We start from the raw sequence: 23,623 nt of genomic DNA on the forward strand, positions 1-23,623 counted from the left end.
GCTGTAAGTATCATTAAAATTCAGAGACGTGGCGTCGGTCCAGTCTAATATGAGTTTTGAAACCACTGGTGTTTAAGTGACACCAAAAAACAAACACTTATTTGAAAAAACAAAAATAATAACATTAATTTAATAATAGTGTGAGTAGAAGAGCCAGAAGGGCAAATGTATGAGCACAAGGAGCAGGGAGCAGAGAAGACAAGTGTGTAATCAGGGAGCAGTGTATGTGCGTGCGTGTGTCTGTATGTGGGATGTGTGTGTGTGAGCATTCATGCAAAAAGTGTCTGTCTGTGGACAGAAGAAAAAGGAGCAGTGAAGGGCCAGTAGCAGTAGTGCCCGGAGTGACTGTGCAGAGGGCACAGGAAGTATGTGTGTGTGGGGGGGGGCAGGCGCAGAGTGCAGTGTATGGACAGATGGGGGAGCGTAATGTGATATGCTCTCCACATTTTTGTCCCTGTTATTCTTTCAAAATAGTGTTCTTTGACCTGGACCCCATCAATAACTGTGTAAACACGGCCCAGAATCAGCCATGCCGGGTCCACTGATGAATCTTCCATAGTTCTACACATGTAGTTTTAGGGTGAAAGTAATAAAGTCTCTGGATCAGGAGTTAGCATAACATACACATCTGTTAAAGATAAACTCTGCTGGAGTTTCATGTTTCATAAAGGAGTGCAAATTTTGTAATAAGGCTTTCTGTGGTTCTCTTTAAGGCGATCACAATTTCAGATTTTAATAGCCAAGGTGGCGTGGGTTGGGGATGGCATGGGAGATCAAGTGAAATACAAGCAGTGTTGATATATCGGTCTCTGCAGCTGAAGTGTATAATGCTCACTTAAAGCTGCTTGGAACTCCTGGCTCTGTGAATGGGCCTGGAGTGGTGCCTCGCTGCTGGCTTTAACAGGACGTGGTAGCCGGCCATGACATGCTCCGTTGCGAATGGAAACATGCCCTACTGCAGTGTTCCAGTGCCACTGGAGGGAGAAAGACACAGAGTTAAACAAGCATCGATGGGTGGGAGAGGGCGTGGGGACAGTAGGACACGGGAGTTAAAGTGAAATATAAGCAGCGCCGAAGCTGAATGTACACCATATGAAATAAAGTGTTTACAAATATTGCGCATCCATTTTGAAGCTGTGCGGTGTTTACCTTATCGTAAGCGAGAGCTTAGGCAGAAATGGCGCGGGACCAATTAAATTAAAACAATGGGGCGTTAGGGATCCAGATTATGGCGGGGGTTTAAAAGCGGCGATATGGAAACACACCGTATGAAAGAAAGTGTTTCAAAATATAGTGTGGCGATGTTGAAGCTGTGCGGTCTCTACATTGCCTTACCAAAAGCTAGAGCTTAGGGAGAAATGGTGTGGGACCAATTCTTAACAAGGGACTGCCCGCAGGGAGTGGAGGCTCTGGTGAGCAGCAAGTGGTGTATGCAATGGGGTGCGGCTAAACACTCGAGAGTAGGGGGAAAAAACAAGAAGCACTCGTGCTAAACACTCGTGCTTGTGCTGGCATGCCCCTTGCGAGAGCGAGCAGCAGCGCGCGGACCATGTGTTTTCAATTAGCGCGCGCGCCGCTGCTCGCTCCCGCAAGGTGGATGTCAGCACAAGCACGAGTGCTGAAAAAGGAGCTGACCAATTTCTAAAGGTCATCTCCTAGAGCAGCACATGCGCGCTGCCTAGGCGAGAACTAAAAAGGTTGGGGTGAAGAATACAGCACCATAATGGGATGAAGCTGGAGATCTGCTAGATCTCAAAATAAAAGAAAAGTGAAACAGTCATACGATGAATGAAAACAACTGAACTTCTAGCATAAATGGAGTTTAGGGCAAAGAAAAACTAAATACAAAAGTCACTAAGTAGTATTGTTGACGGCACAGCAGTGAAGCAAGTTGCGACTTTAATGGTTAACACAAGCATTATAGCAGACAGACAGATTTTATTCTGTGCACACCTCTTACCTTTAACAACTGCACAGCCTTTGACTTCTGCCTGTAAATGGCATAAAAGATTGCCGTTACTGCAGAACTGGAGCCCAATAAGACAGCCAGGATGAGCGAAGTCCGTCCTCCATTCTCCATATTTCATTTCAGATCTGAGGTAAAAAGGAAAACCTATTGGAAGATTCCTTGAAAGATGCAAATAAAGGACTATTTTGAATCAGCAGCATATATTCAAGGTTCCAATGCATCCTGCATGGGGTCTCACAAGCTAATAATGATGTTAATAGATAGATATATAGTCTCAGAGCAGATCACCATTAGAGATTCACTGGAACGGAGAACTCCTACACAAATTTCAATCAATTAATTATTCACTAATGTTGGTGATTAAAATTTGAGTTGTGGAGATTTCCACGTATTTCAAGAGTGACGGATTCAGATGCACTGAATTCAATTCTCAGAAAAAAATTGCGGGTGACAGGGAGAAAGCCGATCCTTATAATCACTAATACAATGCATCTTCCTTTAACAGGCAGAGATTGGGGGGGGGGGAAAGCACATTTCGAGGCAGGTGGCAAATTGGTGAAAAAATGCAGTATAACTTAAACAGTAATCAAATTAATTAAGTAATTGTGTGATAGAATAATATATTTTTTCACTTCATTTGATGTAATTACAGAGTGTAAATCAAGCCCAGGAGCCGATGGGTGGCTTTGAATGGCTATGTGCAGCATGAGAGACTGACTATATAGAAAGGATAAGAATCTTCGAAAAAACATAAAATGGATAAGCATATATATTGTAGCTCTATGGATGTTGCCAAAGAAGAAGTTACTTACTTTCAGTAACACATTTCCTGGTGGATACTCTTTACAACATCAGATTCCGCACCTTCGAATGCCCCATAATCACAAGACTGGATCTGGAGAATTTTAAACAGTTCTCCTGCGTGCCAAAAGGTGGCGTTGAGCAATACCGCTGGGAGTCCATACCACCCCGGTAGTGAAGGAGCAGAGCGACATATAAGTGCTACTGTCAGTTTCTTGCCTTTTCCTTTCCGCGTCCTCAGACGCAGACCATTTACAAATGTTAGTGTGCTAAGCACTAACTTGGGATCTTTTTTAGATGTTAGTGGCCACTCCACAGAATGGGGAGGTGCCAGGGCAGTAAGGAATTTGCGGTTAGATTATGCACCAGAAAGATCATTACCGGTGGTAAGTAACTTTTTCTTCTGATGGACTGATAGATGCATTTGCATCTTAAAATTGGTACCAAAGCAGAATTGCAGAATAGAGACCAAAGCAGTATGCCCCAAAGGTGGAGGATCTGAATAGTGAGCTCAGAACAAAAAGCCTTCTAGAACTGAACATGCCGAGACAGTAGTGCTTCGTCACACATGTACTGCAGTAGCGGCTCCTGGAGGGAGTGCTGTGGGGAAGGGCGGGGGAGGAGCAGGGTGGGGGGTAGTATACTACGGCATATGGCCGAACGGAGGTAAGTAAACAAATAAATAAATAAATAAAACTAAATTTGTTGCATGAGCTGCATCGCATTTGGCAATGCAGCGCGCGCAATTAGATTCGTTTTGGCCGTATGCCATAGTTTACTACCCCCACCCTGCTCCTCCCCCGCCCCACCGCCCCGCAGTACTCCCTCCAGGAACCGCTACTGATGTATTGATCCACACATCGCACCCTGGCAAATATAGAGGGCCGGCATTACTCATGCCAACCCTGTAGTAGTGAACTTAGCCCTGGTGGAATGGGGTTTCAGACCTTTTAAGGAGCAGCTACTTTGTCAGTACGCAGCATATCTTAATGCAGACAGGGTCTGAACAGCCTTGCCTTCATCTGCTCTGTAGAGACCCACAAACATTTATTGTCTATGCGATCTTCCTTAGTTCTATTGGGGCCTTGATTGAGCATCTCCTCCTCTTTCGAGAGGTGAAACAGAGCAAAGAATGCTAGTAAAGTGATTGAAAGCCCAACGTTGAAAAGAGTCACAACTTTTGGAAAGAGGTCCCCCTGAATCCTTAGCACAAAAAATGTCTGTAAAAAAGATGGTGTAGGGCGTAGCACTCAAAGTGCCTGAAGTTCACTCAAGAGACAAGATAATAATAGCAGGAAGACTGTCTTCAAGGTTAGGAGATTCAGAGAGCAGCTACACATAAGCTTGAAAGAGGTACAAATGAGGAATGTCTAGGCCAACTTAAGGTTCCACAGGGGCATCGAAAATAGCTTGGGAACGAACATTTGTGTCAAACATTCAATAAGCCTCATCACAACAGGTGACTTAAAGAAAGCCAGTTGATCAGGGAAACGTAGACAGACCAAAAGGGCTGACAAATAATCTTTTACAGTGCCCACATCAAGGTCTTCCTGGGCTAAAGACAAAACAAACAAAAGTGTGTCTGACAGTTTTGTCCGTAGGGAGTTAGTATCTCTGTCACCACACCAGGTTACAAATTTGTCCCAGTGCGTGGAATAGATGGATTCTGAGGAGGGCACCTGGAGGCAAGGATGACAGTCATCACTTCAGATGGCAGATCGAAAGCAGTCATTTGCTGCCACTCAAAATCGATGGAGGTGTAACAGATTCTGGTGGAGGACCCTGCTCTGCTACTGAGACGGAGGTCCTCCCAAAGTGGCAACCTAATCGCAGGACAGATATTAATGCTCAGGAGTTCTGGGTACCACACACTATTGCCCAATGTGGGGCAACTATGATGATTTGGGCCTGGTTGTTGTTGATCTTCTTCAGAACTCAGGCCAAGATAGGTAGTAGTGAGAAAGCGAACAGGAGTCCCTTGTTCCATTCGGGATCTCCTAACAAGTGTTCTTGTGGAAAGTTCAGCACACAAAATTATTTACACTGCACGTTCTCAACAGCGGCAAAAAGTCTAGCCAAGGCTCTTTCCACTGGTCGAAGATGCCCTGCCCCAACTCAGGATGTAGGCGCCATTCGAGATCTGTCAGACATCTGCTCAGATCGTCCATCAGAGACACCGTCAGATGGCTGGCGACCAGGAAAATGCCCTATCATTCCAGCCAGCTCGGCCACCTCCAGAGATGCCAAAGACTTTTGGGCCAGGACACAGCACCTCACTACACCTGACTTGTTGCAGCACTACATGGCAGTGGTTTTGTCCTTGAGGACCTGCACCAACTTCTCCCTGATGGACAGCAGGAAAGCCTTCAGGACCAGATGAATGGCTTGTAACTCCGATAGGCTGATGTGGAGCCGGCCACCCATGGGAGAACAGAGGCCCCTGACTGACCTCCCCCCAGCCCAGTAACGACGCGACAATATCCACCTTCAGCTTTGGGAGGAAGAGGGAGAGGCCTGCCACAGACCTTATTGAGATAAGTCAGCTAACATTCAAATCATAAACCATCTCCTCCGTGACCTTGATAGAGTTGGAAAGGGTCCCCACAGGAAATTTAAGTTCAACTGTAAGGCTTGCATATGCCACCTGTAGTAGTGGGCAGAGAGGATACATGAGGCTAAGAGGCCAATAAGTCTCAGAATCACCCTCCCCTGGATCAGGGATTGAGCGTGAAACATCAGGATCAAAGCCCTAATGTTCTGGACTTGTTGGGGCAGAGGAAATACCATGAACTTCTGTGCGTGCAGGATTAACCCAATAAATGGAAGCTGCTGTGAAGGAATCGGGTGGGACTTCGGCTTATTCATGATAAATGATAAACCCCAATGATGTAAGGAGTGTCAATGGTGCCCGGAGGTGGTCTACAACAGACTTAGATGAGCTCAATTTCAGCAGCCAGCCATTGAGGTATGGCAATAGAGAAAATCCTGACCACTGCTACCATTTTCGTGAACACCTGAGTGGGTGCTGGTGAGGTCAAAGGGTAGAACAGCAAACCAAAAATGCTCCTGACCCACACTGAACCAAAGGTAACACATGGGGGACTGCAGGATGGGTATAGGAAAATACAATCCCTGCAAATAGAAGACAGCATACTGTCATCGGGGTCCAGGCCAGTAAGGATCTGAGCCTATGCTAGTATTTTGAATTGGTCTTCCCTCAGGAAAACCTTCAGGGAATAGATGTCCACAATATACCTAAGGCCCCCGTCCTTCTTCGAGCTGAGGAAGCAGGAATAACAAGCCCCATCTTTCCCCAAAATCTAGTATCCTCTCTGGAGCAAGCTTACCTTCTGTAGCAGGATGAACAGAAGCTCTTCCATCCTTGGGTGGGAGGAATAATAGGTGGGGAGAAGGGAAAAGGTAGTGTGTAGCCTTTTTGAAAAGTATACAAATCCCAAGTGTCAGACATGATGGATCACAAACCTGGAAGGATGGGTAGGATCCTGCCCCTCAACTGCTGAGCATTCGCCACCATGGGCAAACTAAAGCAGTTTGTTGGCCTTCATAGCAGGGAGAAAAGAGTTGGAGGACTGGTGCCCCTACTGACCTGCACAGTGTGCAGGTTACACGTCAACAGTCCTGAAAGGGATGGGCTGTCTGCTCCATCACTGGCTGGGAAGGTTGTCTCTGCCTATGTCTGACCCTGGAATAGCCCTTAATTATCTCAACCAGTAAGGAAACTGCTTTGCCTGCAACCCCAAGGAACATGCTGTAGCCCTGCTATTGCTAAAGTGTTTCAAAGCAGTCTGCCATCTCTCCTAAGAAGGAAGACCATCCAAAAGCATAGCCCTCAGTGGTGCCTGATCTTCACCAGAAAATCCAACTGATCTCCTCCAGACATGTCTACAAAGGACTGCACTGGTACAGACTGCCCTGCAAATGAAGTCTGTGGTATACAAGCCTGCACAGATGACGACCCTGGCCACGTCCTGCCCGTCATGGATCGTCTGAGCAATGGTCCCCCGAGACCGCAGGCAAGATCTCGCTCCTCATGTCCCAAAGAGCACGTGTATAGCAGACGAGGCACTTACTTATCTGTCTCTCCTTTGATATTAGTAGCAGATGTTTGTAAGGGGACTGGGCTCCTCTGGTTTTTCCTTGTCCAGTAGAGGCTAGTGCAGGGGAATCTGTTTGTAGGCAGTGTATGTCAGTAGAAAGTGAGGCCAGGATTTGTGTTGTCTTTGTGAACAAGAACATACAGATTCTTTGATTTATCACATTGGCACTCACCAACTCTTAACCATTCTTCTGAACTCCAAGTTATTTTCAGTGGATCTAAGCTTTGAGGTAGGGAATTCTATACTTTGGCAGTTTGAATGGAGAAAGTAATGCCCCCAATGGTTTTCTTCCTATAATCTTTCAATATTAGTTGAGGTATGAATCTGGAACATAAGTTCCTAACTGTAAAAATTGGCACTTTTTGATTGAAGGAATTTACGTTCTATGCAGTTTACCGCTCTGTAAATGATGCATAACAGCCTGAGAGAACATTACCTTGCTACATGGACCCAGGGGTGAGCCTTCAGGACATGAGATATGAAAGTTTGTATAATAACATCTAGAAGTTGACTTGTTCTGAATTGTCTAAAGGCTTCTCAAGGTTGAGAGTTGGATGCCGGGAATCCCTTTAGAATAATCCACTTTAGAGCGGATAAGGGATGTTGCTGCTTGTACCTATTGAGGAAATCCAACATGTGGAAAAAAGAACAAAAGTGTTTTCATTGTGCAGAAAGATGATTAAAGACATCTTGTCCATTTGAGCATTCATGGAAAGTGGAGAGTTGAAGATAATTCCAAAGTGTTGTACTCCTTTAACTGTTTTCGGAGGAGGCCACAGTTCATCCAGCCAGAAAGACAGAGGATCATAACTTTCTGGTTCACAGCAGGTCAGTATTTTGGTTTTTGAAGCATTTAACCTGAGGCAATTCTACATAATCCATTGGACTACTGCTATGAGGCAGCTGTTAACTGAGGGTTTTCTAATGTGAGAATTTTCTGCGTGTGGTCTGTGGAGTTGTAGCAGACGAGTTCAAACCCTTGATAATAAAAAGAAGAAAACCTACAATCGCGCATTCTCTGGCTCTAAGAATATGGAATGATCTCCCTCCCAAAATCAGAATCAACCCCTCGACAGTCACATTAAAAAAAGAAGTCAAAGGATTACTCTTGATTAGTCAAATGGGACAATAAACTCCCAAACTAACTCTTATTTTTTGTGTTCAACTCTGGCCTACCGTTCTAATAAGCATTTGTTGCATGTGTAACCTAATATTTGGAGTATCATTTTCTTGTGTACCTGCTTAATATCTATGATTCAATGTACAGCACTCATATACCCTAGCGGGTTTTATGTACAAATGTAGAACTCCAATATTAATGCTGCAAGGATTTGATAAAAAAAGGATGTGCATGAAGCCGGAAGACCGTACTGAGTAGGTAAGAAGAAATCCAAATAAGAATAATGCCATCTATACCACCTTCAATGAGTCAAAGAATTATTGCCTAGTGCTGTAGTGTGTCAGATGCTCAAGAAAGTTTCAGGAGTATTAATCCAGCTAAACGATTTTTGTCAACCTTGTTTTGAGGTGATACCAAATTAAGATCAGGGCTGACTTGGTTCCTCTTCCTGGGAGGAATACTGTTTGCCAGTCAGTGAGTAGGTGTTTTTGTCTATGAAGTCCGAAATCAGGAGAAATGCTGACATTTCAACAAGTTTACCAAAAAAAGATCCATTGGACACTATGGGTCCAAGTAGTCCTTCTTAAGTGATGGGTACATGTAAGTCTTCTTCCGTTTGGAAACATCCGTTGATTCAAAATATTTTGGACTGAGATAGATGCAGATGTTGACAGAATCATTTTTTTGACAATTAGTGGCCCGCCAGGGTCTGATGGTCATGAGTCCAATTCTCTCCAAGGCAAGAAACACAGCTTCCTCTTCTTTCCTGGTCACAGCAGCAGATTTCTTTCAGAAGGCTAAGGCTGATCAGGCCTTGGAGAGAACAGAGACGCACAGAGATCTGTTCCTGAGAAAAATGCTATGGACTAGTGTACAGAATTTCTTCTAGAAGGTCAGATAAAGCATAACTACTGTGTTGAGGGAGTCTATATTTATCCTCCTTCAAGATCACTGACATGAAGCCAGGCCAATCCAAAGCACGAATCCTTTCAAAATGAAACGTATGCTTATCCAAACAGAGAACATCTACATGGGCTTTCCTCAGGCTTCTGGGTGGCATTGGAAAGGGCAATCACCAAATGACTGGGTTGTGGTTTTAAGGAGAGGCTAGCCCGACCTGTCAAAGCAAGGTTCACCCTTTCTAGGTAAAGTGAAGAAAAACAATAGATGATGTAAGGTGTTCAGGCACTGCAGTAGGACACGTCTTAAGTCTTGACAAGTTTGGGATCTAGATTTCACTAACAATCGGACATTCATGAGTTCTCCAAGTTGATGCCCAAGGCATGGCAACTTGCAGATGATTACACTCACAAGAATGGCGCCCAGAACTACTATTTTCTGCAGTATTCCCACTGTCCATCATAGGATGCAATTCTACCTGCAGTCTACACACACCTATCAGTGGTATTGGTAGAAAAGTATGTGCCCTCATGAAATAGAATCAGCTACCAATAGCCTGGCACTTAGGGTCAAAGCCAACCATGCACTGTTGGTCGAGGTACACTCACAAGGCAATAGAGGATTGTTCTTGACCAGTGGTACATCATTAAAAATATGGCCACCTCCAGTGGACTCAAATATTGTTGAGTTTCCTGCAGGTAAGACGGCAGTGCTGTCTCTACCTCAAGTTCAATTTTGTTCACAATCAAATAAAGCTATAAACTATATTATTGAAACTGGAACTAGTAACCTGCAGATTACACACAGGTATCTGCAGTCAGTATAGTTCCTCTAGTGACTAGGTGCAAATTCTTTGCCACTGGCACATACACTTCAAGAGTTATGTGACTGTAATTGGAGCCATTGAGTCTACACTGCTCAACTTAGTGGCTACGCTTTTAATTGAATAGTTATGCACAACACTTCGAATGGGCGAACACTTCAAAGCAGGGATCCTATGTGTTTTATGAAGTAGTACCTGCAGCTATTTCAATATAATTTCATCAGGACATTAACTGCCGTTAGCAGTGCTGTGCCTCACCACAGCAGCAAAATCTTTGTGCCACAGCTCGCCAACTAGTTGGTGTTTTGTCCTTAACAAACAAAAAAACATTCACAAATGGCTGGATTTACCAAAAAGAGACTGAAAAGATGTAAGATCTACAAACAATAGATGACAGCAATCTAGTTTGCAAACATTACTTTAGCTATGTTGTAGTGAAATTAACTTAAAAACTTGAATAATATATAGACAATGGTTGCTAAGCTGTTGTTACGCACAATTCGAGCCTGTCATGCTGGTTTACAAAATGCTAAATATATTAGCACTACTTCAGCTCACGAATGACGTTTTTTTGATTTTACATGTAAGTAAGACTTTTCTAATTTACTGAAAGCACTGAACACTAGATCACCCGCCGGCTAGTAAACTGTCACTCTTGCCAGGCTCCCCTACCCCATACACCTTAACGTCTCTCTTGATCTACTATTTATCGTCATAATCTGTCCAGGAATAATCTCTACATCTCGCCTTCCTCTTCCTTAAATCACAGCAGTCCACACATGTCTTCAATGTGTTACCTTATTGTCTCTGCACACCATATCTTCTCCCATATATTCAGGGCTCAATCTAGATCAAGACACACCAACACTTTCCATGCTTCATTCCCTCTCTTCTGACTTCCTCCTGTACTCTGCCTCACTCACACCAAGGTATGTTGCATGAACAGTGCTTACTCTCATGTCCTCTACACCACAATGTCTTACCCTTTCTCACACTGGTCTTCATCTTTTCTCTCATTACGCCGCCTCTTCAGATTGACTTGTCACCCATCCCTCCTTCTGTCCCACCTCTCTTTCCTTCTACTCTCTCACAGACATCACTCCAATATCAATTTTCTCATTTGACGACCACTTATCTGTGACTCTGTACATAGAGATGAGAGACCCAACAAATTAGCATCGGAAACCAAGCCAAGGGTCTGGCTCAGCTCTAAAAGCCCGTTCATGAGCCAAGCCTTAAAAATACTTGGCATATAACAAATGCAACATCATCATGTAAAAATATTTTTTAAAGTGTATTTCTGTAACAACCATTTTACCATAGTACATCAGATATTACTGGACTGAGAGGCATTTATTTTAAGTGACTTTTAAACATGAATTCAGAAAGGTTCCTCCTCACCTGCTGACAGAGCCATTAGTGACTAAGAGACAAGTGAGTTTTTATGGGTACACATTATGTGGCCTAGATTCTTATTAAAAATTGAGCAAATTTATAATCTAGTAAATCAAACATGAGGTTTTTGTACATCACACATCTGAAACTGTATTTGAAGGTTCTGTCACATGTAATGTTGAAGAAAAAGGAGGCTTGGAGAAATCAGATATTTGCCCATGATCATACACTATGGTCAAGCAGGGAATTCAGAATTTAGCCCAGGTTTTCTGGTTTCACATGGTGCAATTCACCCACTGCATGTGTATCTTTTTCTCTCTCCTATATTTAAGGTTAATGCTCTGCTTTTAATTTTTGGGGCCTGAGAGTTCAGCATGGGAGGCACAGAGAAACTCCATGAAAGCTTGGCTTATTTTGTGCTCAACGTTCCAAAAGGACCTTGAGCTCAGCCAGAAACTAGACTCTGCCTCAAGATTTCATTGACTACCCCACCTCTGCCTGTACATCTGCCTGTTTCCTATCTCCTTGCGTCTCCTCATCTTCAGTCCCATAACTGCCTCATCTATGCATCACTCAGGGGGTGTGGACGTTATTACAATATCTACTTGTCCTTGGGGCAGGTAGCTTCATAAATCTACTTGGCCTGTAACAAAATCCACCTGCCCCTTTTGTGCAATGTAATGTGGTGACAAAATATGTCAGCAATCTCAATATATAGGAGCTCTGATATAGCCTCTCTGACTACGCCACGGCTCATACCATGTTAGGGTTTGAATACTAGCAATTCCCTTATGTTGCCACGTTTCCGCAGATCTACATACTGGGGCTGAAGGTAGAGGTAAGCAATAGTTCCAGGGTTAGAATGCCCTTTTAAGTCTGTGCAAACCTACTAACTTGCATGTTTTAAGGGTTTTTATCAACTCTTCTCTAATTTTTTCCTATACTGAGAAAGGTTGGAAATTTACTCCTGATAATGGCAAACGTAAAACTTCTTCTTGGGTTGGGAAAAAAAGTGGTTGGAGGGAAAGTGAACTTGCAAACACTCAGATTTTTCTCATGCGCAAAACTACACATGCATATTTACTCATGCTAAAATACAGTTCACAAATATATGCTAGGAGTATATTTCTTGGCCTACTTCTGTAAATTCTTGTGACAAAAGTCATATATCTGCACTTAATGCAAGGACATATACCATGGGAGCAATTTTGAGACTTTAATTAATAACTGGGCTTCTAATTAGGTCTGACGTTGACAATGACCTTTTGTGAATATTAAAATTCTGTCTCTCTCTCTCTCTATTTGCTGGCTTCACTGTGAGTGACAGCATTCTGCTCTTTCACAAGGAGCATATCTGCATACAAAGTAGATTTGTTCAGTGCCAGGAACTACTGAGTCGATGTGTGCTTTTTGGGACCAAAAACAATTTTTGCTTTTGCCAATGCTGTTATAATGGTGCAGGCCCGGCAGCTCCCACACCAATAAGGTTTTACAGTAAACATGCCAAAACAAGTGACGCATCGACAAAACCAAAAGGCGACCACCAATTTCAGACCTACTGACTTTGCCAATGCTTGTTTATTTGAATATTTCCCATAATCTTATTGAAACTGGTTACACTGATTTTCCATTATGAATATTTTTGGGAAATACTAGTATACATCAGCACATTTTACTAAATGTTGCTGCAAAGAAATGGTACATAAAATTTCACAGTAGTTTAGCGGAAATGTTTTTTCCAACTTACACTTTTTTGTGAACATTTTATTTTGAAAGCAAAGAATCATCAATCTTGCTTTCAAGCTCCTGCAAATATTTGCATCTAATCAGCGAGCATTATACATAGCTTCATATTGCTAAACTTTGAAAAGGTATTTACACATTTTTATACTGGAACCACTGTCAGTATTTACTTAGAGAGCTCACCCTAATAATAAACGCTTTGCATTAGTGAAACATAATTACAGGCTTGAACAACACTAACACATGGACACAAATATTACCTTAATGCGGACGGTGCAGACACAGAATATTAAATCAAAAATATACAATTACACAAATATCGAGTTAAAAATATCGTGGGTCAGAAATATCGCCATACAAATTCTTGTGGTCAAGAATATTGATTTTAGGTAAGTAATATCGATGTGAAAAATATCTAAGATTAAAATATAGTTTGCAAAAATATAGTTGTTAAAAATATCGATTTTTTATTACCTTTATATATTTTAGTATATATTTTATATGTATGTGATGTATTTTTTGTATAAAAATTGTTTGCATTTTTATTATATGTTACATTTTTAGTAGTTATTAAATCTTTTTTATTAGATTTTTGCGTTTTAAGTTCTGTAGCGGGTTGTGGGTGTATAGGGAAATAGGGTGGGAAGTAATTTAATTACATAAAATTATTGATTATTTTTAGTAGTTCTTAATATTTTTTTATTAGAATTTTGTGTTTTTAGTTCCGTAGTGGGTTGTGGGTTTATAGGGAAATAGGGTGGGAAGTATTTTCATTATATTACATTTATTGAATATTCTTTTTTACTAATATTTGTTTAATTGAGATGTTAAAGTGTTAAATGTGTAAAGTAATTTATTATTAATTAATTAATTGGTTAATTAATTTTAATTAGTTAATTGGTAATTAATAATCGTAATTGTGCAAATTTTAGGTGTGTGTTGTGGTGTTTATAGGTGGAAAGCGTGAGAAGCAATTTATTTTTAATTGATGAATTAATAATTAGTTGTTTATTAATTTAAATTAATTAATTAGTCATTAATTATGGTAATTGTGTTATTAAGTTTAGGTGTGTCTTGTGGTGTTTATAGGAGTAAAAGTTATAAAGTAATTTGTTTTTAATTATTATATAGTTGTTAATTAATGTTAATTATTTGATATTTATTTTGTGTAGTTATTTATTTATGTGAGTGTTGTTTTTACTTTTAAAGGGGTAATAGATGGGTATTAAATCAATTTTAATTATTTAATTATTAGTTGTTAATAGTAATAATTTTTCTTTTGAAACTATTTAATTGCGTTTTATTATTTTAGTTTAATTTAGGTGTGTGGTGTGGATATTATAGTGTTAAAGCATGTGTACTCAATGAATGTTTATTTTTGTAATTAATAAGATTTGTTTAATTGATGATTAACTATGTTAATTATGGAAATAAATGCAATTTAAAATGTTGAAGTGTTTTGTTATTGGTGTGGTGTTATAGGGTAGGAAATGAAATAAATATATTTATATTTTGAATATTTTGTTTGTTTGTTAATTTGTGCTACTTTTAAGTAATTATTGTTTATAAATGTATTTATTAATTTATTTTATATATTATTTGTAGGTTTTTGTTATATGTAATTAATAGTATAATATGTGTTCTTTTTATATGTTTAATTTTATATATTTAAAATATTGTTTATTTATTTTATGATATTTTTACATTTTGTAATATTTTTTGTTTTCTTCCTATTGTTTAAGTGTTATTAGTAATTTTTGTTTCTGCTATCCAAAACTTTCTCTAATGTTGCATTCACTGGAGTGGGAATAGTAATTTGTACCTCTCCACTATCCAGCACTTTCCCTACTGTTGTATTTGCTGGAGTGGAAATAGTAATTTTTATTCCTCCGCTTTCCAGCACTTTACCTACTGTTGCACTCACTGGACTGGGAAAAGTAATGTTTGCCCCTTCGCTATCCAACACTTTCCCTACTGTTGCACCCACTGGAGTGGGAATAGTAATTTTTACCCCTCCGCTATCCAACATTTTCCCTACTGTTGCACTCACTGGAGTTGGAATAGTAAACGCAATTCCTCCGCTATCCAACATTTACCCTTTTTTTTCTCTCACTGCAGTGAGAAAATTATTTTTTACCCCTCCACTATCCAAAACTTTCCCTACTGTTGAACTCTTTGGAGCGGGAATAGTAATCTTTGCCCCTCCGCTATCCAACCCTTTCCCTACTGTTGCACACACTGGAGTGGGAATAGTCGTTTTTACCCCTCCGCTATCCAACATTTTCCCTACTGTTGCACTCACAGGAGTTGGAATAGTTAATTTAATTTCTCCGCTATCGAACACTTACCCTACTTTTGCACTCACTGGAGTGGGAATAGTATTTTCCCCCTCCGCTATCCAACACTTTCCCTACTGTTGCTATCACTGAAGTGGGAATAGTAATTTTTACCCCTCCGCTAGCCAACACTTCCCTTACTGCTGCACTAACTGGAGTTGGAATAGTACAAATAATTATTCCGCTATTCAACACTTTCCCTACTGTTGCACTTATTTTATTGGGAAATGTAAGTTTAATTTTTTTTAAATAGTTTAATGTTTTAATTTATTATAGATTTTTTTAAATTATTGATATATATATATATATATGTATATATTTTTATATCATTTTAAAGTTTAAAAATTAAATAAAGAAAACAGTTAATAAAGTATTTTTAAGTAGATATATGTATAAATTATTATGTTTCTCCGTTTATAATTTTTTAAAATAAAGTTTATTTGTTATATTTAGTTAAATGTATATTAAATTTACTTTATTTTGTTAAAAATAATATTAATATATTTTATTTTACATATATATTTTAATCAATATTTTTTACATCTATAGTTTTTACTTCGATGTTTTTGTACTTACCTGTTTAAGCATAGAGAGTTGATATTTTTGCATTCTATATTTTTTCTTCTATATTTTTCACATCCTTATTTTGTCAGTGCACCCTGCAGACAATGTCCTTCCCTGATCCATAATGTGGCACTGTAAACTGGCAGCAAAAGGGTTTGTGCTTGGTGGGGGAATGGGCCTACTTGTCCCCCAGGACAAAATACACATGAAAACTTGTTGCCCTCGACCTCAAACAATATGTCCTGGAGCGTCAGGCTATAGGAATTCCAAATACCTCATCACTCCCTCCGTCACATAAATGCATTTTGAGATGACAACTGTGCGGCTCATTACGATGTCAGGCGGAAAGCCTCTGCAGTACAACGACTCGGAATCGGGACCGACCAACTTGCAGTCGGCGGTTCCGACTGCCAGATTACGATGCGACCGAACACTGTTCGATCGGAGTCCCATTGTTCCGTATGGGAGCTCGTGTTCCGCCCGACAACCTGCCGTCACACAGGCTCTTATGGGGAAATGGGGTGTTTGCGGAAATCCCTGCACCCTTTCGCAGGGACCCCACGGTGCCTGCCACACAGTGCAGGGTTTCACAGAGGGGTCCCTCAAGTACCCCCTCGGCCATCAACCATAGGCCTTGGGGGCTAGGGGGTACTGTCAGGGGCCCCCAAAGTCACTGTCTGACAGCCTTTCCGTGTCAGACAGGCCGACACAGAAAGGCTGTTGTTGGAAAGCGACATCATAATCCTGAAGGTAGAAATGCTGTCCAGAGGGGTTTACGATGCAGTTCGAACCGACACAAATACTCTGAGATCGCTCAGGACCAATTCGGAATCACTGCGCGGTTTACTTTCCAACCACGAACATGGTGATCAGAATTAAAGCCAACCAAGTCGGTCGGAAGAGCTTTGATGCGGTTGAGGAGATTCCGACTGTCGGGAGGAGGCGTTCCACCCGACATTGTAATCAGCCACTAAGTCGGTCTAGCCAGGGCTGCATGATTTGAAGTCAAAGCGGAAGCACATGCATGTGCCCTTGAACCACTGAAGTCCACAGTTAAACTAGTCCGTTCTCCATTCCTCAAAAACCACAGGCAGAGGAGAGGCACATGTTTGGACGTCTCCATGGTTGCTATGGGAGTTCGCACCGTACGGTGTTTTTTCCATACGGTTGTGCATTCGGACGGACGGGACGGATCGTACTTGCGCGCTCGGACTTCAGTTTCCCGATTCGTACGTAAAACTGTCCGGGGACGTGTCGGACACTTTTTCCGACCCGTGGACGTGTCGGGAATTTTCCCAATGCGATTCGTATGGATTTTTTGACATATGAATCGTACTTGCCAGTTTGTACGGGACTTGTACGATTCGTACGTAAAAAAATCCGGGTACGATTCGTACGGGGAATATTTTTAACGGATCGGAATCGGCACCTTAGAGGTCACAAATCAACAGGACACCGGTATTTGACGAATCTCCTTGTATGTTTAAATTAGTTGGAGGATAGAAGGGCACATGCTTAGAACTGGGCATATATTATTTTATACTTCCCAGTGCACCCTCTTAACCTAATGGCCCTAACTTTCAGATGTACATGTAGCAGATAAGTACATATCATAAGTCTATATTTCTTTAAAATCCATTCTGTTGACTGCTGGAAGGTATCTTTTCCCATTAGTGTCAATAGGAGCAGTAGAAATAGTTCAGGACTAGAAACAAAAATAAAAGCCACAGTAAGAATGTCCAAACAAGCCGCATACTGCGGAAGGCCAAAAATGGCAAGGGGCAAGAGAGCGAGGTTAAGTCGTAGCAGCTCCCGAGCCAGAAACACTATGAGAAAATGCCAGAGTGGCAGAATGGCCAGTCCGCCCTGACTAAAACATCAAAATGCAAATTATAGACAGTGCCTGTGTCATACCTCCCACCAATTCGAGAAAGACTTTTTATCACTACCATACAGAAATATCCTTATTTTGGACCCAGAACTTGTTCTGGGGTGATTTAAAACAAGTATGATATTTACTGTAACTCAAATTATAAAAATATCCATATAAAAATAGGTGTAATTATAAAATATAAAACAATCAACTTACTGTACAGTAGGTTCTATTCCCCACTAAGTCACTGTATTCAGTTTTTGTGTAACATGGTATCAACAAGACCCAAAGTTGTTATATGTACAGAAATGGAATATTGAGATTCTTATGCTCACAAAAAAAATTCTCACCATTAAATTAGGTCCATGCTAACTCAAATAGGTAACATGGTATAACCATGAGGTTATACACGCACATGCAGACAGAAAAACACACATTTGTACAGCATGTGCATTAGCAAAACAAACTACCTTATTAGCACTGGAACCTTGTGGCTTGCATGTTATATATTGCTGGAGAAAGTGCTCCCTGCCATAATCTTATACAGATATTGCAAGTCATTGAGGAGTACTGAGATCATATAGAGGAAGGAAGCTGAAGTCAGAGTTACTTTATAAGGTCATGGAATTCTGAGCTGGGGAACTTTATTCCTTATAACTAACGGTCACCCCATAACCCTTAACCAGAAACCGGGTAAATCCTTGATGGGTGCGCCTTCATGAGAAAGAGATAAGATGTTAGTAAACATGATATTTGTGGCAAAAAGATATTAGAACCAATTTTCAAGTCAGATTTTGAAAAAAGGCACACCTCAGAATGAATAGAGAGATGCTATAAGTTCAATGATTAACTAAAGGATGAAAAAAATAAACATGTTGCTATAAATGTCACCTTCCCTGTTCATCTAGAAAAACAATGCAGAAGAAGGAAAAGCTGTGTTTCATTTTATTTAAAGTGGAGCTTTAATTATGCTCTTTGACCGCCTTTTCCCTCGCTTGAAGGATTTGCCAGCAGGCATTGTGACGTCAGATCTCAACTGTAATAACTTATTACAGTTGAGTAGCTATCTCATTTATTTTAACACAGGTGACTAGGGATATCACGAGTTGCCTTTAAGAAGGCAATTGGAGTTAGGCTTTTATACAGGAATTTATGCTCAAATGTGATAAAGTACTCCAGCTGTACATTAAGGATATTGCAATTCACCGAGGAGTTCTGTGACCATTTAGAGGAATGATGCCGAAGGCGGAGTTCCTTTAAATTGCCATGAAACTCTGTGGTGACTTGCGATATCCCTATAATGTATGGCACAGGGTACTTTATTCTTTATAATACATGCCCACGCCATTACCCTTCCCACACAACGCTTAAATCTTTAATGCATTGCTCCTTCATGTGAAAGAGATCAGATGCTTGTAAACGTTAAGAATACAATTTTAATCTAAAATAGTTAGATATTTGTTGCAAAAAGATATTTGAATCAGTTTAATATAGGCAATTTTTAAAAAAGCAGTCGACCAGAATGTGTAGAAACATTTAAAGAGATTAAGATTTCTTATAATTAGCTAAGGTGTGGAAAAAATAAACATAAGCATCTTCTCTCTGCTTACCACTGTTCATCTACAAAAAGAGAGCAGAAGGAAAAGTGAGGTTGTTTTTGAAACTGTAGCATTAATCATGCTCAGTGCCCTGCCCTTTTCCTTAGCGGCAGGAGTTATGTCAAAATCCAACTGCAATAAGTGTTACAGTTTAGTGGTTACGTCATTTCATTATTTCAGGCGACCAGTTGCGTCACAAATCGCCAGTAATAGAGACAGACTTTCATATATAGGGATGTTTGGCCTCCCATGAATTACATACAGATCACTCCAGAAGATTATCAACCTCCTGAGCCACCTCCTTTCTAATAGGCCTGTAAACTAAGTGACAACGTTTCTATCATGTGCTCAACTCGCTGATCTATCCACACAATGTTCAGATAATGGGCAATAAGAATGCTGACATAACTCTCCCGCGTACTGACAATACATAACAATTCCCATCATCCCCAAGTCTTTCACAATAACCACATGCATGTCAATAAACCCGATTCAGGTGAGAAGCTAGAAACTGCTTTATTTGGGGTGTCTCTCCCCTGAAAGTGCCTCTGCTTCAACAGAAGTCAATGGGGGAATTACATTCTCCCGGTTATATTTGTTAGAATGCCCCACTTTGCTCTTCTAAAGTTTTGACGTGTATACAACCACTCCATGCTCGCATATAGCTAACCAGAGTTTTCAAATTGTTCTGGACAATGAGTGAGTACATCATCCCGTTCAGGAACTTTCTATGCACTGTAGGACGTCTAGTTAATGCTCTTCACTGCGCTGCATATTAAAGGCCACAAAAAATCCCCTACTGTTCTAGGCCCGCACCTATCTATATATTTCTACATTCCACCGTCCCTTGTCTGCTCCCCCCTTCCATTTGTGTCCCCCTGTTTCTCACCAAGCAGCTCTTCTTCCGGTATTTTGCAAGCTTTGGGATCCGTATATCCTGTACGCTCTGGGTGTCTTCTAACTCCGCCCACCCTCAAGCGCGAATGGAGAGCTCTAGCGGCTCTACGTTAGCCCGCCCCCTCCAGTATGTTCTCTCAGCCGTGCGCCTGCGTGACAGGAAGAAGCAGCAGGCTGCAAGCTTAGTGCCGAGTAGCTAGAGCTCGGCTATAAACAACGACACCAACTAGTGTCACCTGAGTTTATGCAGGGGGTCTCATTTTAATGTCAGGGGGTTTCTGATCGAGTTAAGGAAAACTCGAACGTTTCTCCTGATTTTGCGAATACCAAAACAGGGTTTCAAATGAACAGTGTAACGTAAAATGATGGGACCCCCTTGCAGATTGTGATGAGGCCCCTGAGTCTCCAATATATTGCAGATATTCACTGTATGAATGGGGGCCTCTTAGAGTGCTGCCCCCATACACCTCGTCCCCACCAAAGGGGCAAGGGCCGAGTTTGGGGTTGCCACCTTACACAGAGGAAAATACTGGCGATGTGTTCACGTAAGATTCTACAAAGGCCCTACACTTGATTCTTGAGTAGAACTTTAATGAAATCGTATGTATAATGTATGCCTTGTTTTACTTTATTGGTCATGGTCACTAGGGCAGCACCAAAGCACACTTTAAAGTGCTTTCTTCCACCATTTACTGTTTCATATATGTACTAATAAGCAGTGCTTTAAATGGGGAAAAATAAGTGCAGGTACTCATTAAAATAGAGGTGTGTCAAGTGGGCGGGGCTAGGGGCGGGGCTAAGGGCAAAATAACATCATACATAGAGACTTCTGTACCAGTTGCAGGAATATTAAAACACATGAGAAATGTGTTTATGTCAAAAAACACAGATTAACTCATAACACAAAATGAAAGTCATGATGGCACTTTCTCCTGAATGGTCGCTGCGTACCTGATTGACAGTGCAGGGTCTGTCTAGAGACCCTGCCCTGTTAATCACAGCATGTAGAGAGGTGTGGCTCACTGGTTAGAGGCGGCAGACCCGTAAGCAGAGAATTGGCCAGGGACCAGGGTTCAATTCCCGACGCGGCAGGGTTGTGGACCAGGGTCAAAATGGATTCGATAATTCTCGCCTCGGTACCTACTCTAACCAGGAACACACTCGGCAACTCTGGGCATTAAGCTTGCCTCATCTCTACAACGGCCCCCCACAGACGCTGGGGATGCCTGGTTTCACCTTGGAGATACCCAGAAAGGGACCATCTCACAGGGATAGCCAGGACGGGTTCCCCAGTGGTCTATAGCGCCGGGACACCTCCTCGTGAGGTAGCTGTTCGCGCTCTACAAATATCAGTATTATTATGACACAAGCCCTCTCACCCCCCTGCAGTTTGGGGACAATGAAATGGGCGCGGCTGGAATCTTCACCAGCAACTCTGTGAAAGGAAACTTCAGCCAAGTTAATTACAAGCTCCTCGGAGGCAGAGCAGTCTCTGCCCTGCACTGGAGCAGAGAAACCGAGACTGCCATGCCGTGTATCAGGGTACTGGTACTCTCCCTGGCTACAGAGAAGTGCCGGTACTGACGGCAAAAGAATTTGGAAGTGCCGGTACTCAGTACCGGTGAGTACCGGCCCATTTAAAGCACTGCTGATAAGGGGAAAAATGCCAGCTTTAGGTGATTTTTCTAATTTTTGCACTGGTCTCAACATTACAGTACTAGTCATGCCACTATAAAACTGGCCAGGTGGCAACCCTAATGGTACTTCTCAGCAGAGGTGCAATACATTTAAATGGAGAGTACCTGCACCTCTCAATAACATGCAGGTACTTCGGGACAGGCTACCCACTCTTCCATTTTTTAGATCTCGGCTAGACAGCACATGCGCTGTCTCAAAGAGATGTGTTCTGTTCTATCTGTGAGCTTACAGGCTGCCCATCTTCTACCATTGGTATACTTCAGCGTCTCTCTCATTTTCTTTGATGCCATTTGTCATGGTATGTGGGCGTCATGCCCTCTTGTGTTTGGCCCTCTAATAGCACATGGACCTAGTACATGTCTCCTTGTACTGCTCCCAATTTGGGGAGCTATTTTTTTCTTTGTTTTCAAGCACTCCATAGGAGTACTTGTATTTACAAGCCGTCTCCCATAGACACATACACAAATACCACTTAAAGGCATGCACATGTACATAAATTAATGCATTTCTTAAAAAGTTGTTAAAACACGAACAACACTTGATTAGTTTCTTGGATCAATTGTTCTGTCCTCCATCTTGCCATAGTGCTAACGCCAGCCAATGGTATTGGAGTCCTTTAAGTACTCACCAGATTCATTACACAATGACACATTCATTGTCGTAGGCAGGAGGAAACGTAAGTGATTTGCCCAGAATCACAAATTGTTCAGCCAAAACCGAGATCAGAACCTGGTTCCCCAGTTCCCCTTTTGGCAGCACTGGCCGTTACACCACATCCTCGCTTCACTACAAAGCTCAACTGTTGCTCATTATCACTTCCACATTTGTTCAGCAAGACTCTGTCAGCACCAAACGAGCAATGACAAAGCCAATAGATCTCGGCAATTCCCGAGCTATTGGCCTTGTCACTGTGAATATCTTTTAACCATGTTGTCTAGCAGCACATCTGCTGTTCGGCAAGGCATAGTCACTGAAAAATGTGCTATGAGGCAGCCAGCGCTGTCCACTTTATAGCACTATTTTTGTGTTAGGAGGGGCAGGACAATAAACTCAACATGGGGGCGAAGAGACTCGGCATCGGCTCAACATCCTGTGATTCTGGGCTTTCAGTAACTTTTAGCCATGCTGAACAGCCGATGTGCTGCTAGACAACATGGCTAAAAGACATTCACATTGACAAGGCCAATAGCTCGGGCATTGCTGAGACCTGCTGACTTTTCCAATGCTTTTCTATTTCAAGCACTGCATATCAGCACATAAAGAGGTTTTATGCTTTGGCAATGCTGATATATTTGTTACTCAAAAACCCAAGCTGCCCAGAAGCAGAGTATAAGGGCTCCTATCCTGAGCCTCCAGATATAGAGTCTTCTTCATCATAAAACCAGCCCTGCTCTCCAGCCAAAAAGTGACATATTAAAAGAGCGGTTACATTTTTTAAATCAATCAAATACTTTATTTCGGTTTAAAATATTAAAACCATAAAAGTCAAAGTATAGACAAAACCAAAGCAATATACAGACAAAATTGCTATGAACAATACGTCATCAATCAATATTCATAGAGTTTCTTAATCTGACAGCGCAATTGAAAAAGCAAGCAACAGACTAACAAATCCGGATATCACTAAGTAACTGCTTCCTACAAAAAGTAGCTTTAAATAGCAAAGTCTCAAATGTTTAAAAACAGGACAAAGCAGAATAAAGTGCACTGTGTCTTGTTTAGATATTGAGTCACAGAGATAGAGCGGACAGTCTGCTTCACTTGACCACTCCTTGGTGGTCACACACA

The 23,623-nt window shown here is 41.5% G+C and overlaps 1 protein-coding gene across 2 annotated transcripts in view; it reads right to left on the reverse strand.

Annotated features, from left to right (window-relative positions):
- MUL1 (mitochondrial E3 ubiquitin protein ligase 1) overlaps positions 1 to 20,265 on the reverse strand; it is a 55,505-nt gene extending 35,240 nt beyond the window's left edge. Inside the window, exons 1-2 of one of the 2 annotated variants that reach the window (XM_085604106.1) lie at positions 20,130 to 20,265; positions 1,961 to 2,094 (exon numbers count right to left, since the gene is read on the reverse strand). In XM_085604106.1, the coding sequence (XP_085460232.1) occupies positions 1,961 to 2,080 (120 nt within the window). In that variant the 5' untranslated portion in view covers positions 2,081 to 2,094; positions 20,130 to 20,265. Of the gene's footprint in view, positions 1 to 1,960; positions 2,095 to 10,714; positions 10,875 to 20,129 lie in introns of those variants that run through there. The other variant, XM_085604110.1, reaches the window with a different exon arrangement.
- Between the last annotated feature and the right edge of the window lie 3,358 nt (positions 20,266 to 23,623).

The sequence above is a fragment of the Triturus cristatus genome, chromosome 1_2, assembly GCF_964204655.1.
Source record: "Triturus cristatus chromosome 1_2, aTriCri1.1, whole genome shotgun sequence".
In the NCBI taxonomy this organism is placed as follows: Eukaryota; Metazoa; Chordata; class Amphibia; order Caudata; family Salamandridae; genus Triturus; species Triturus cristatus.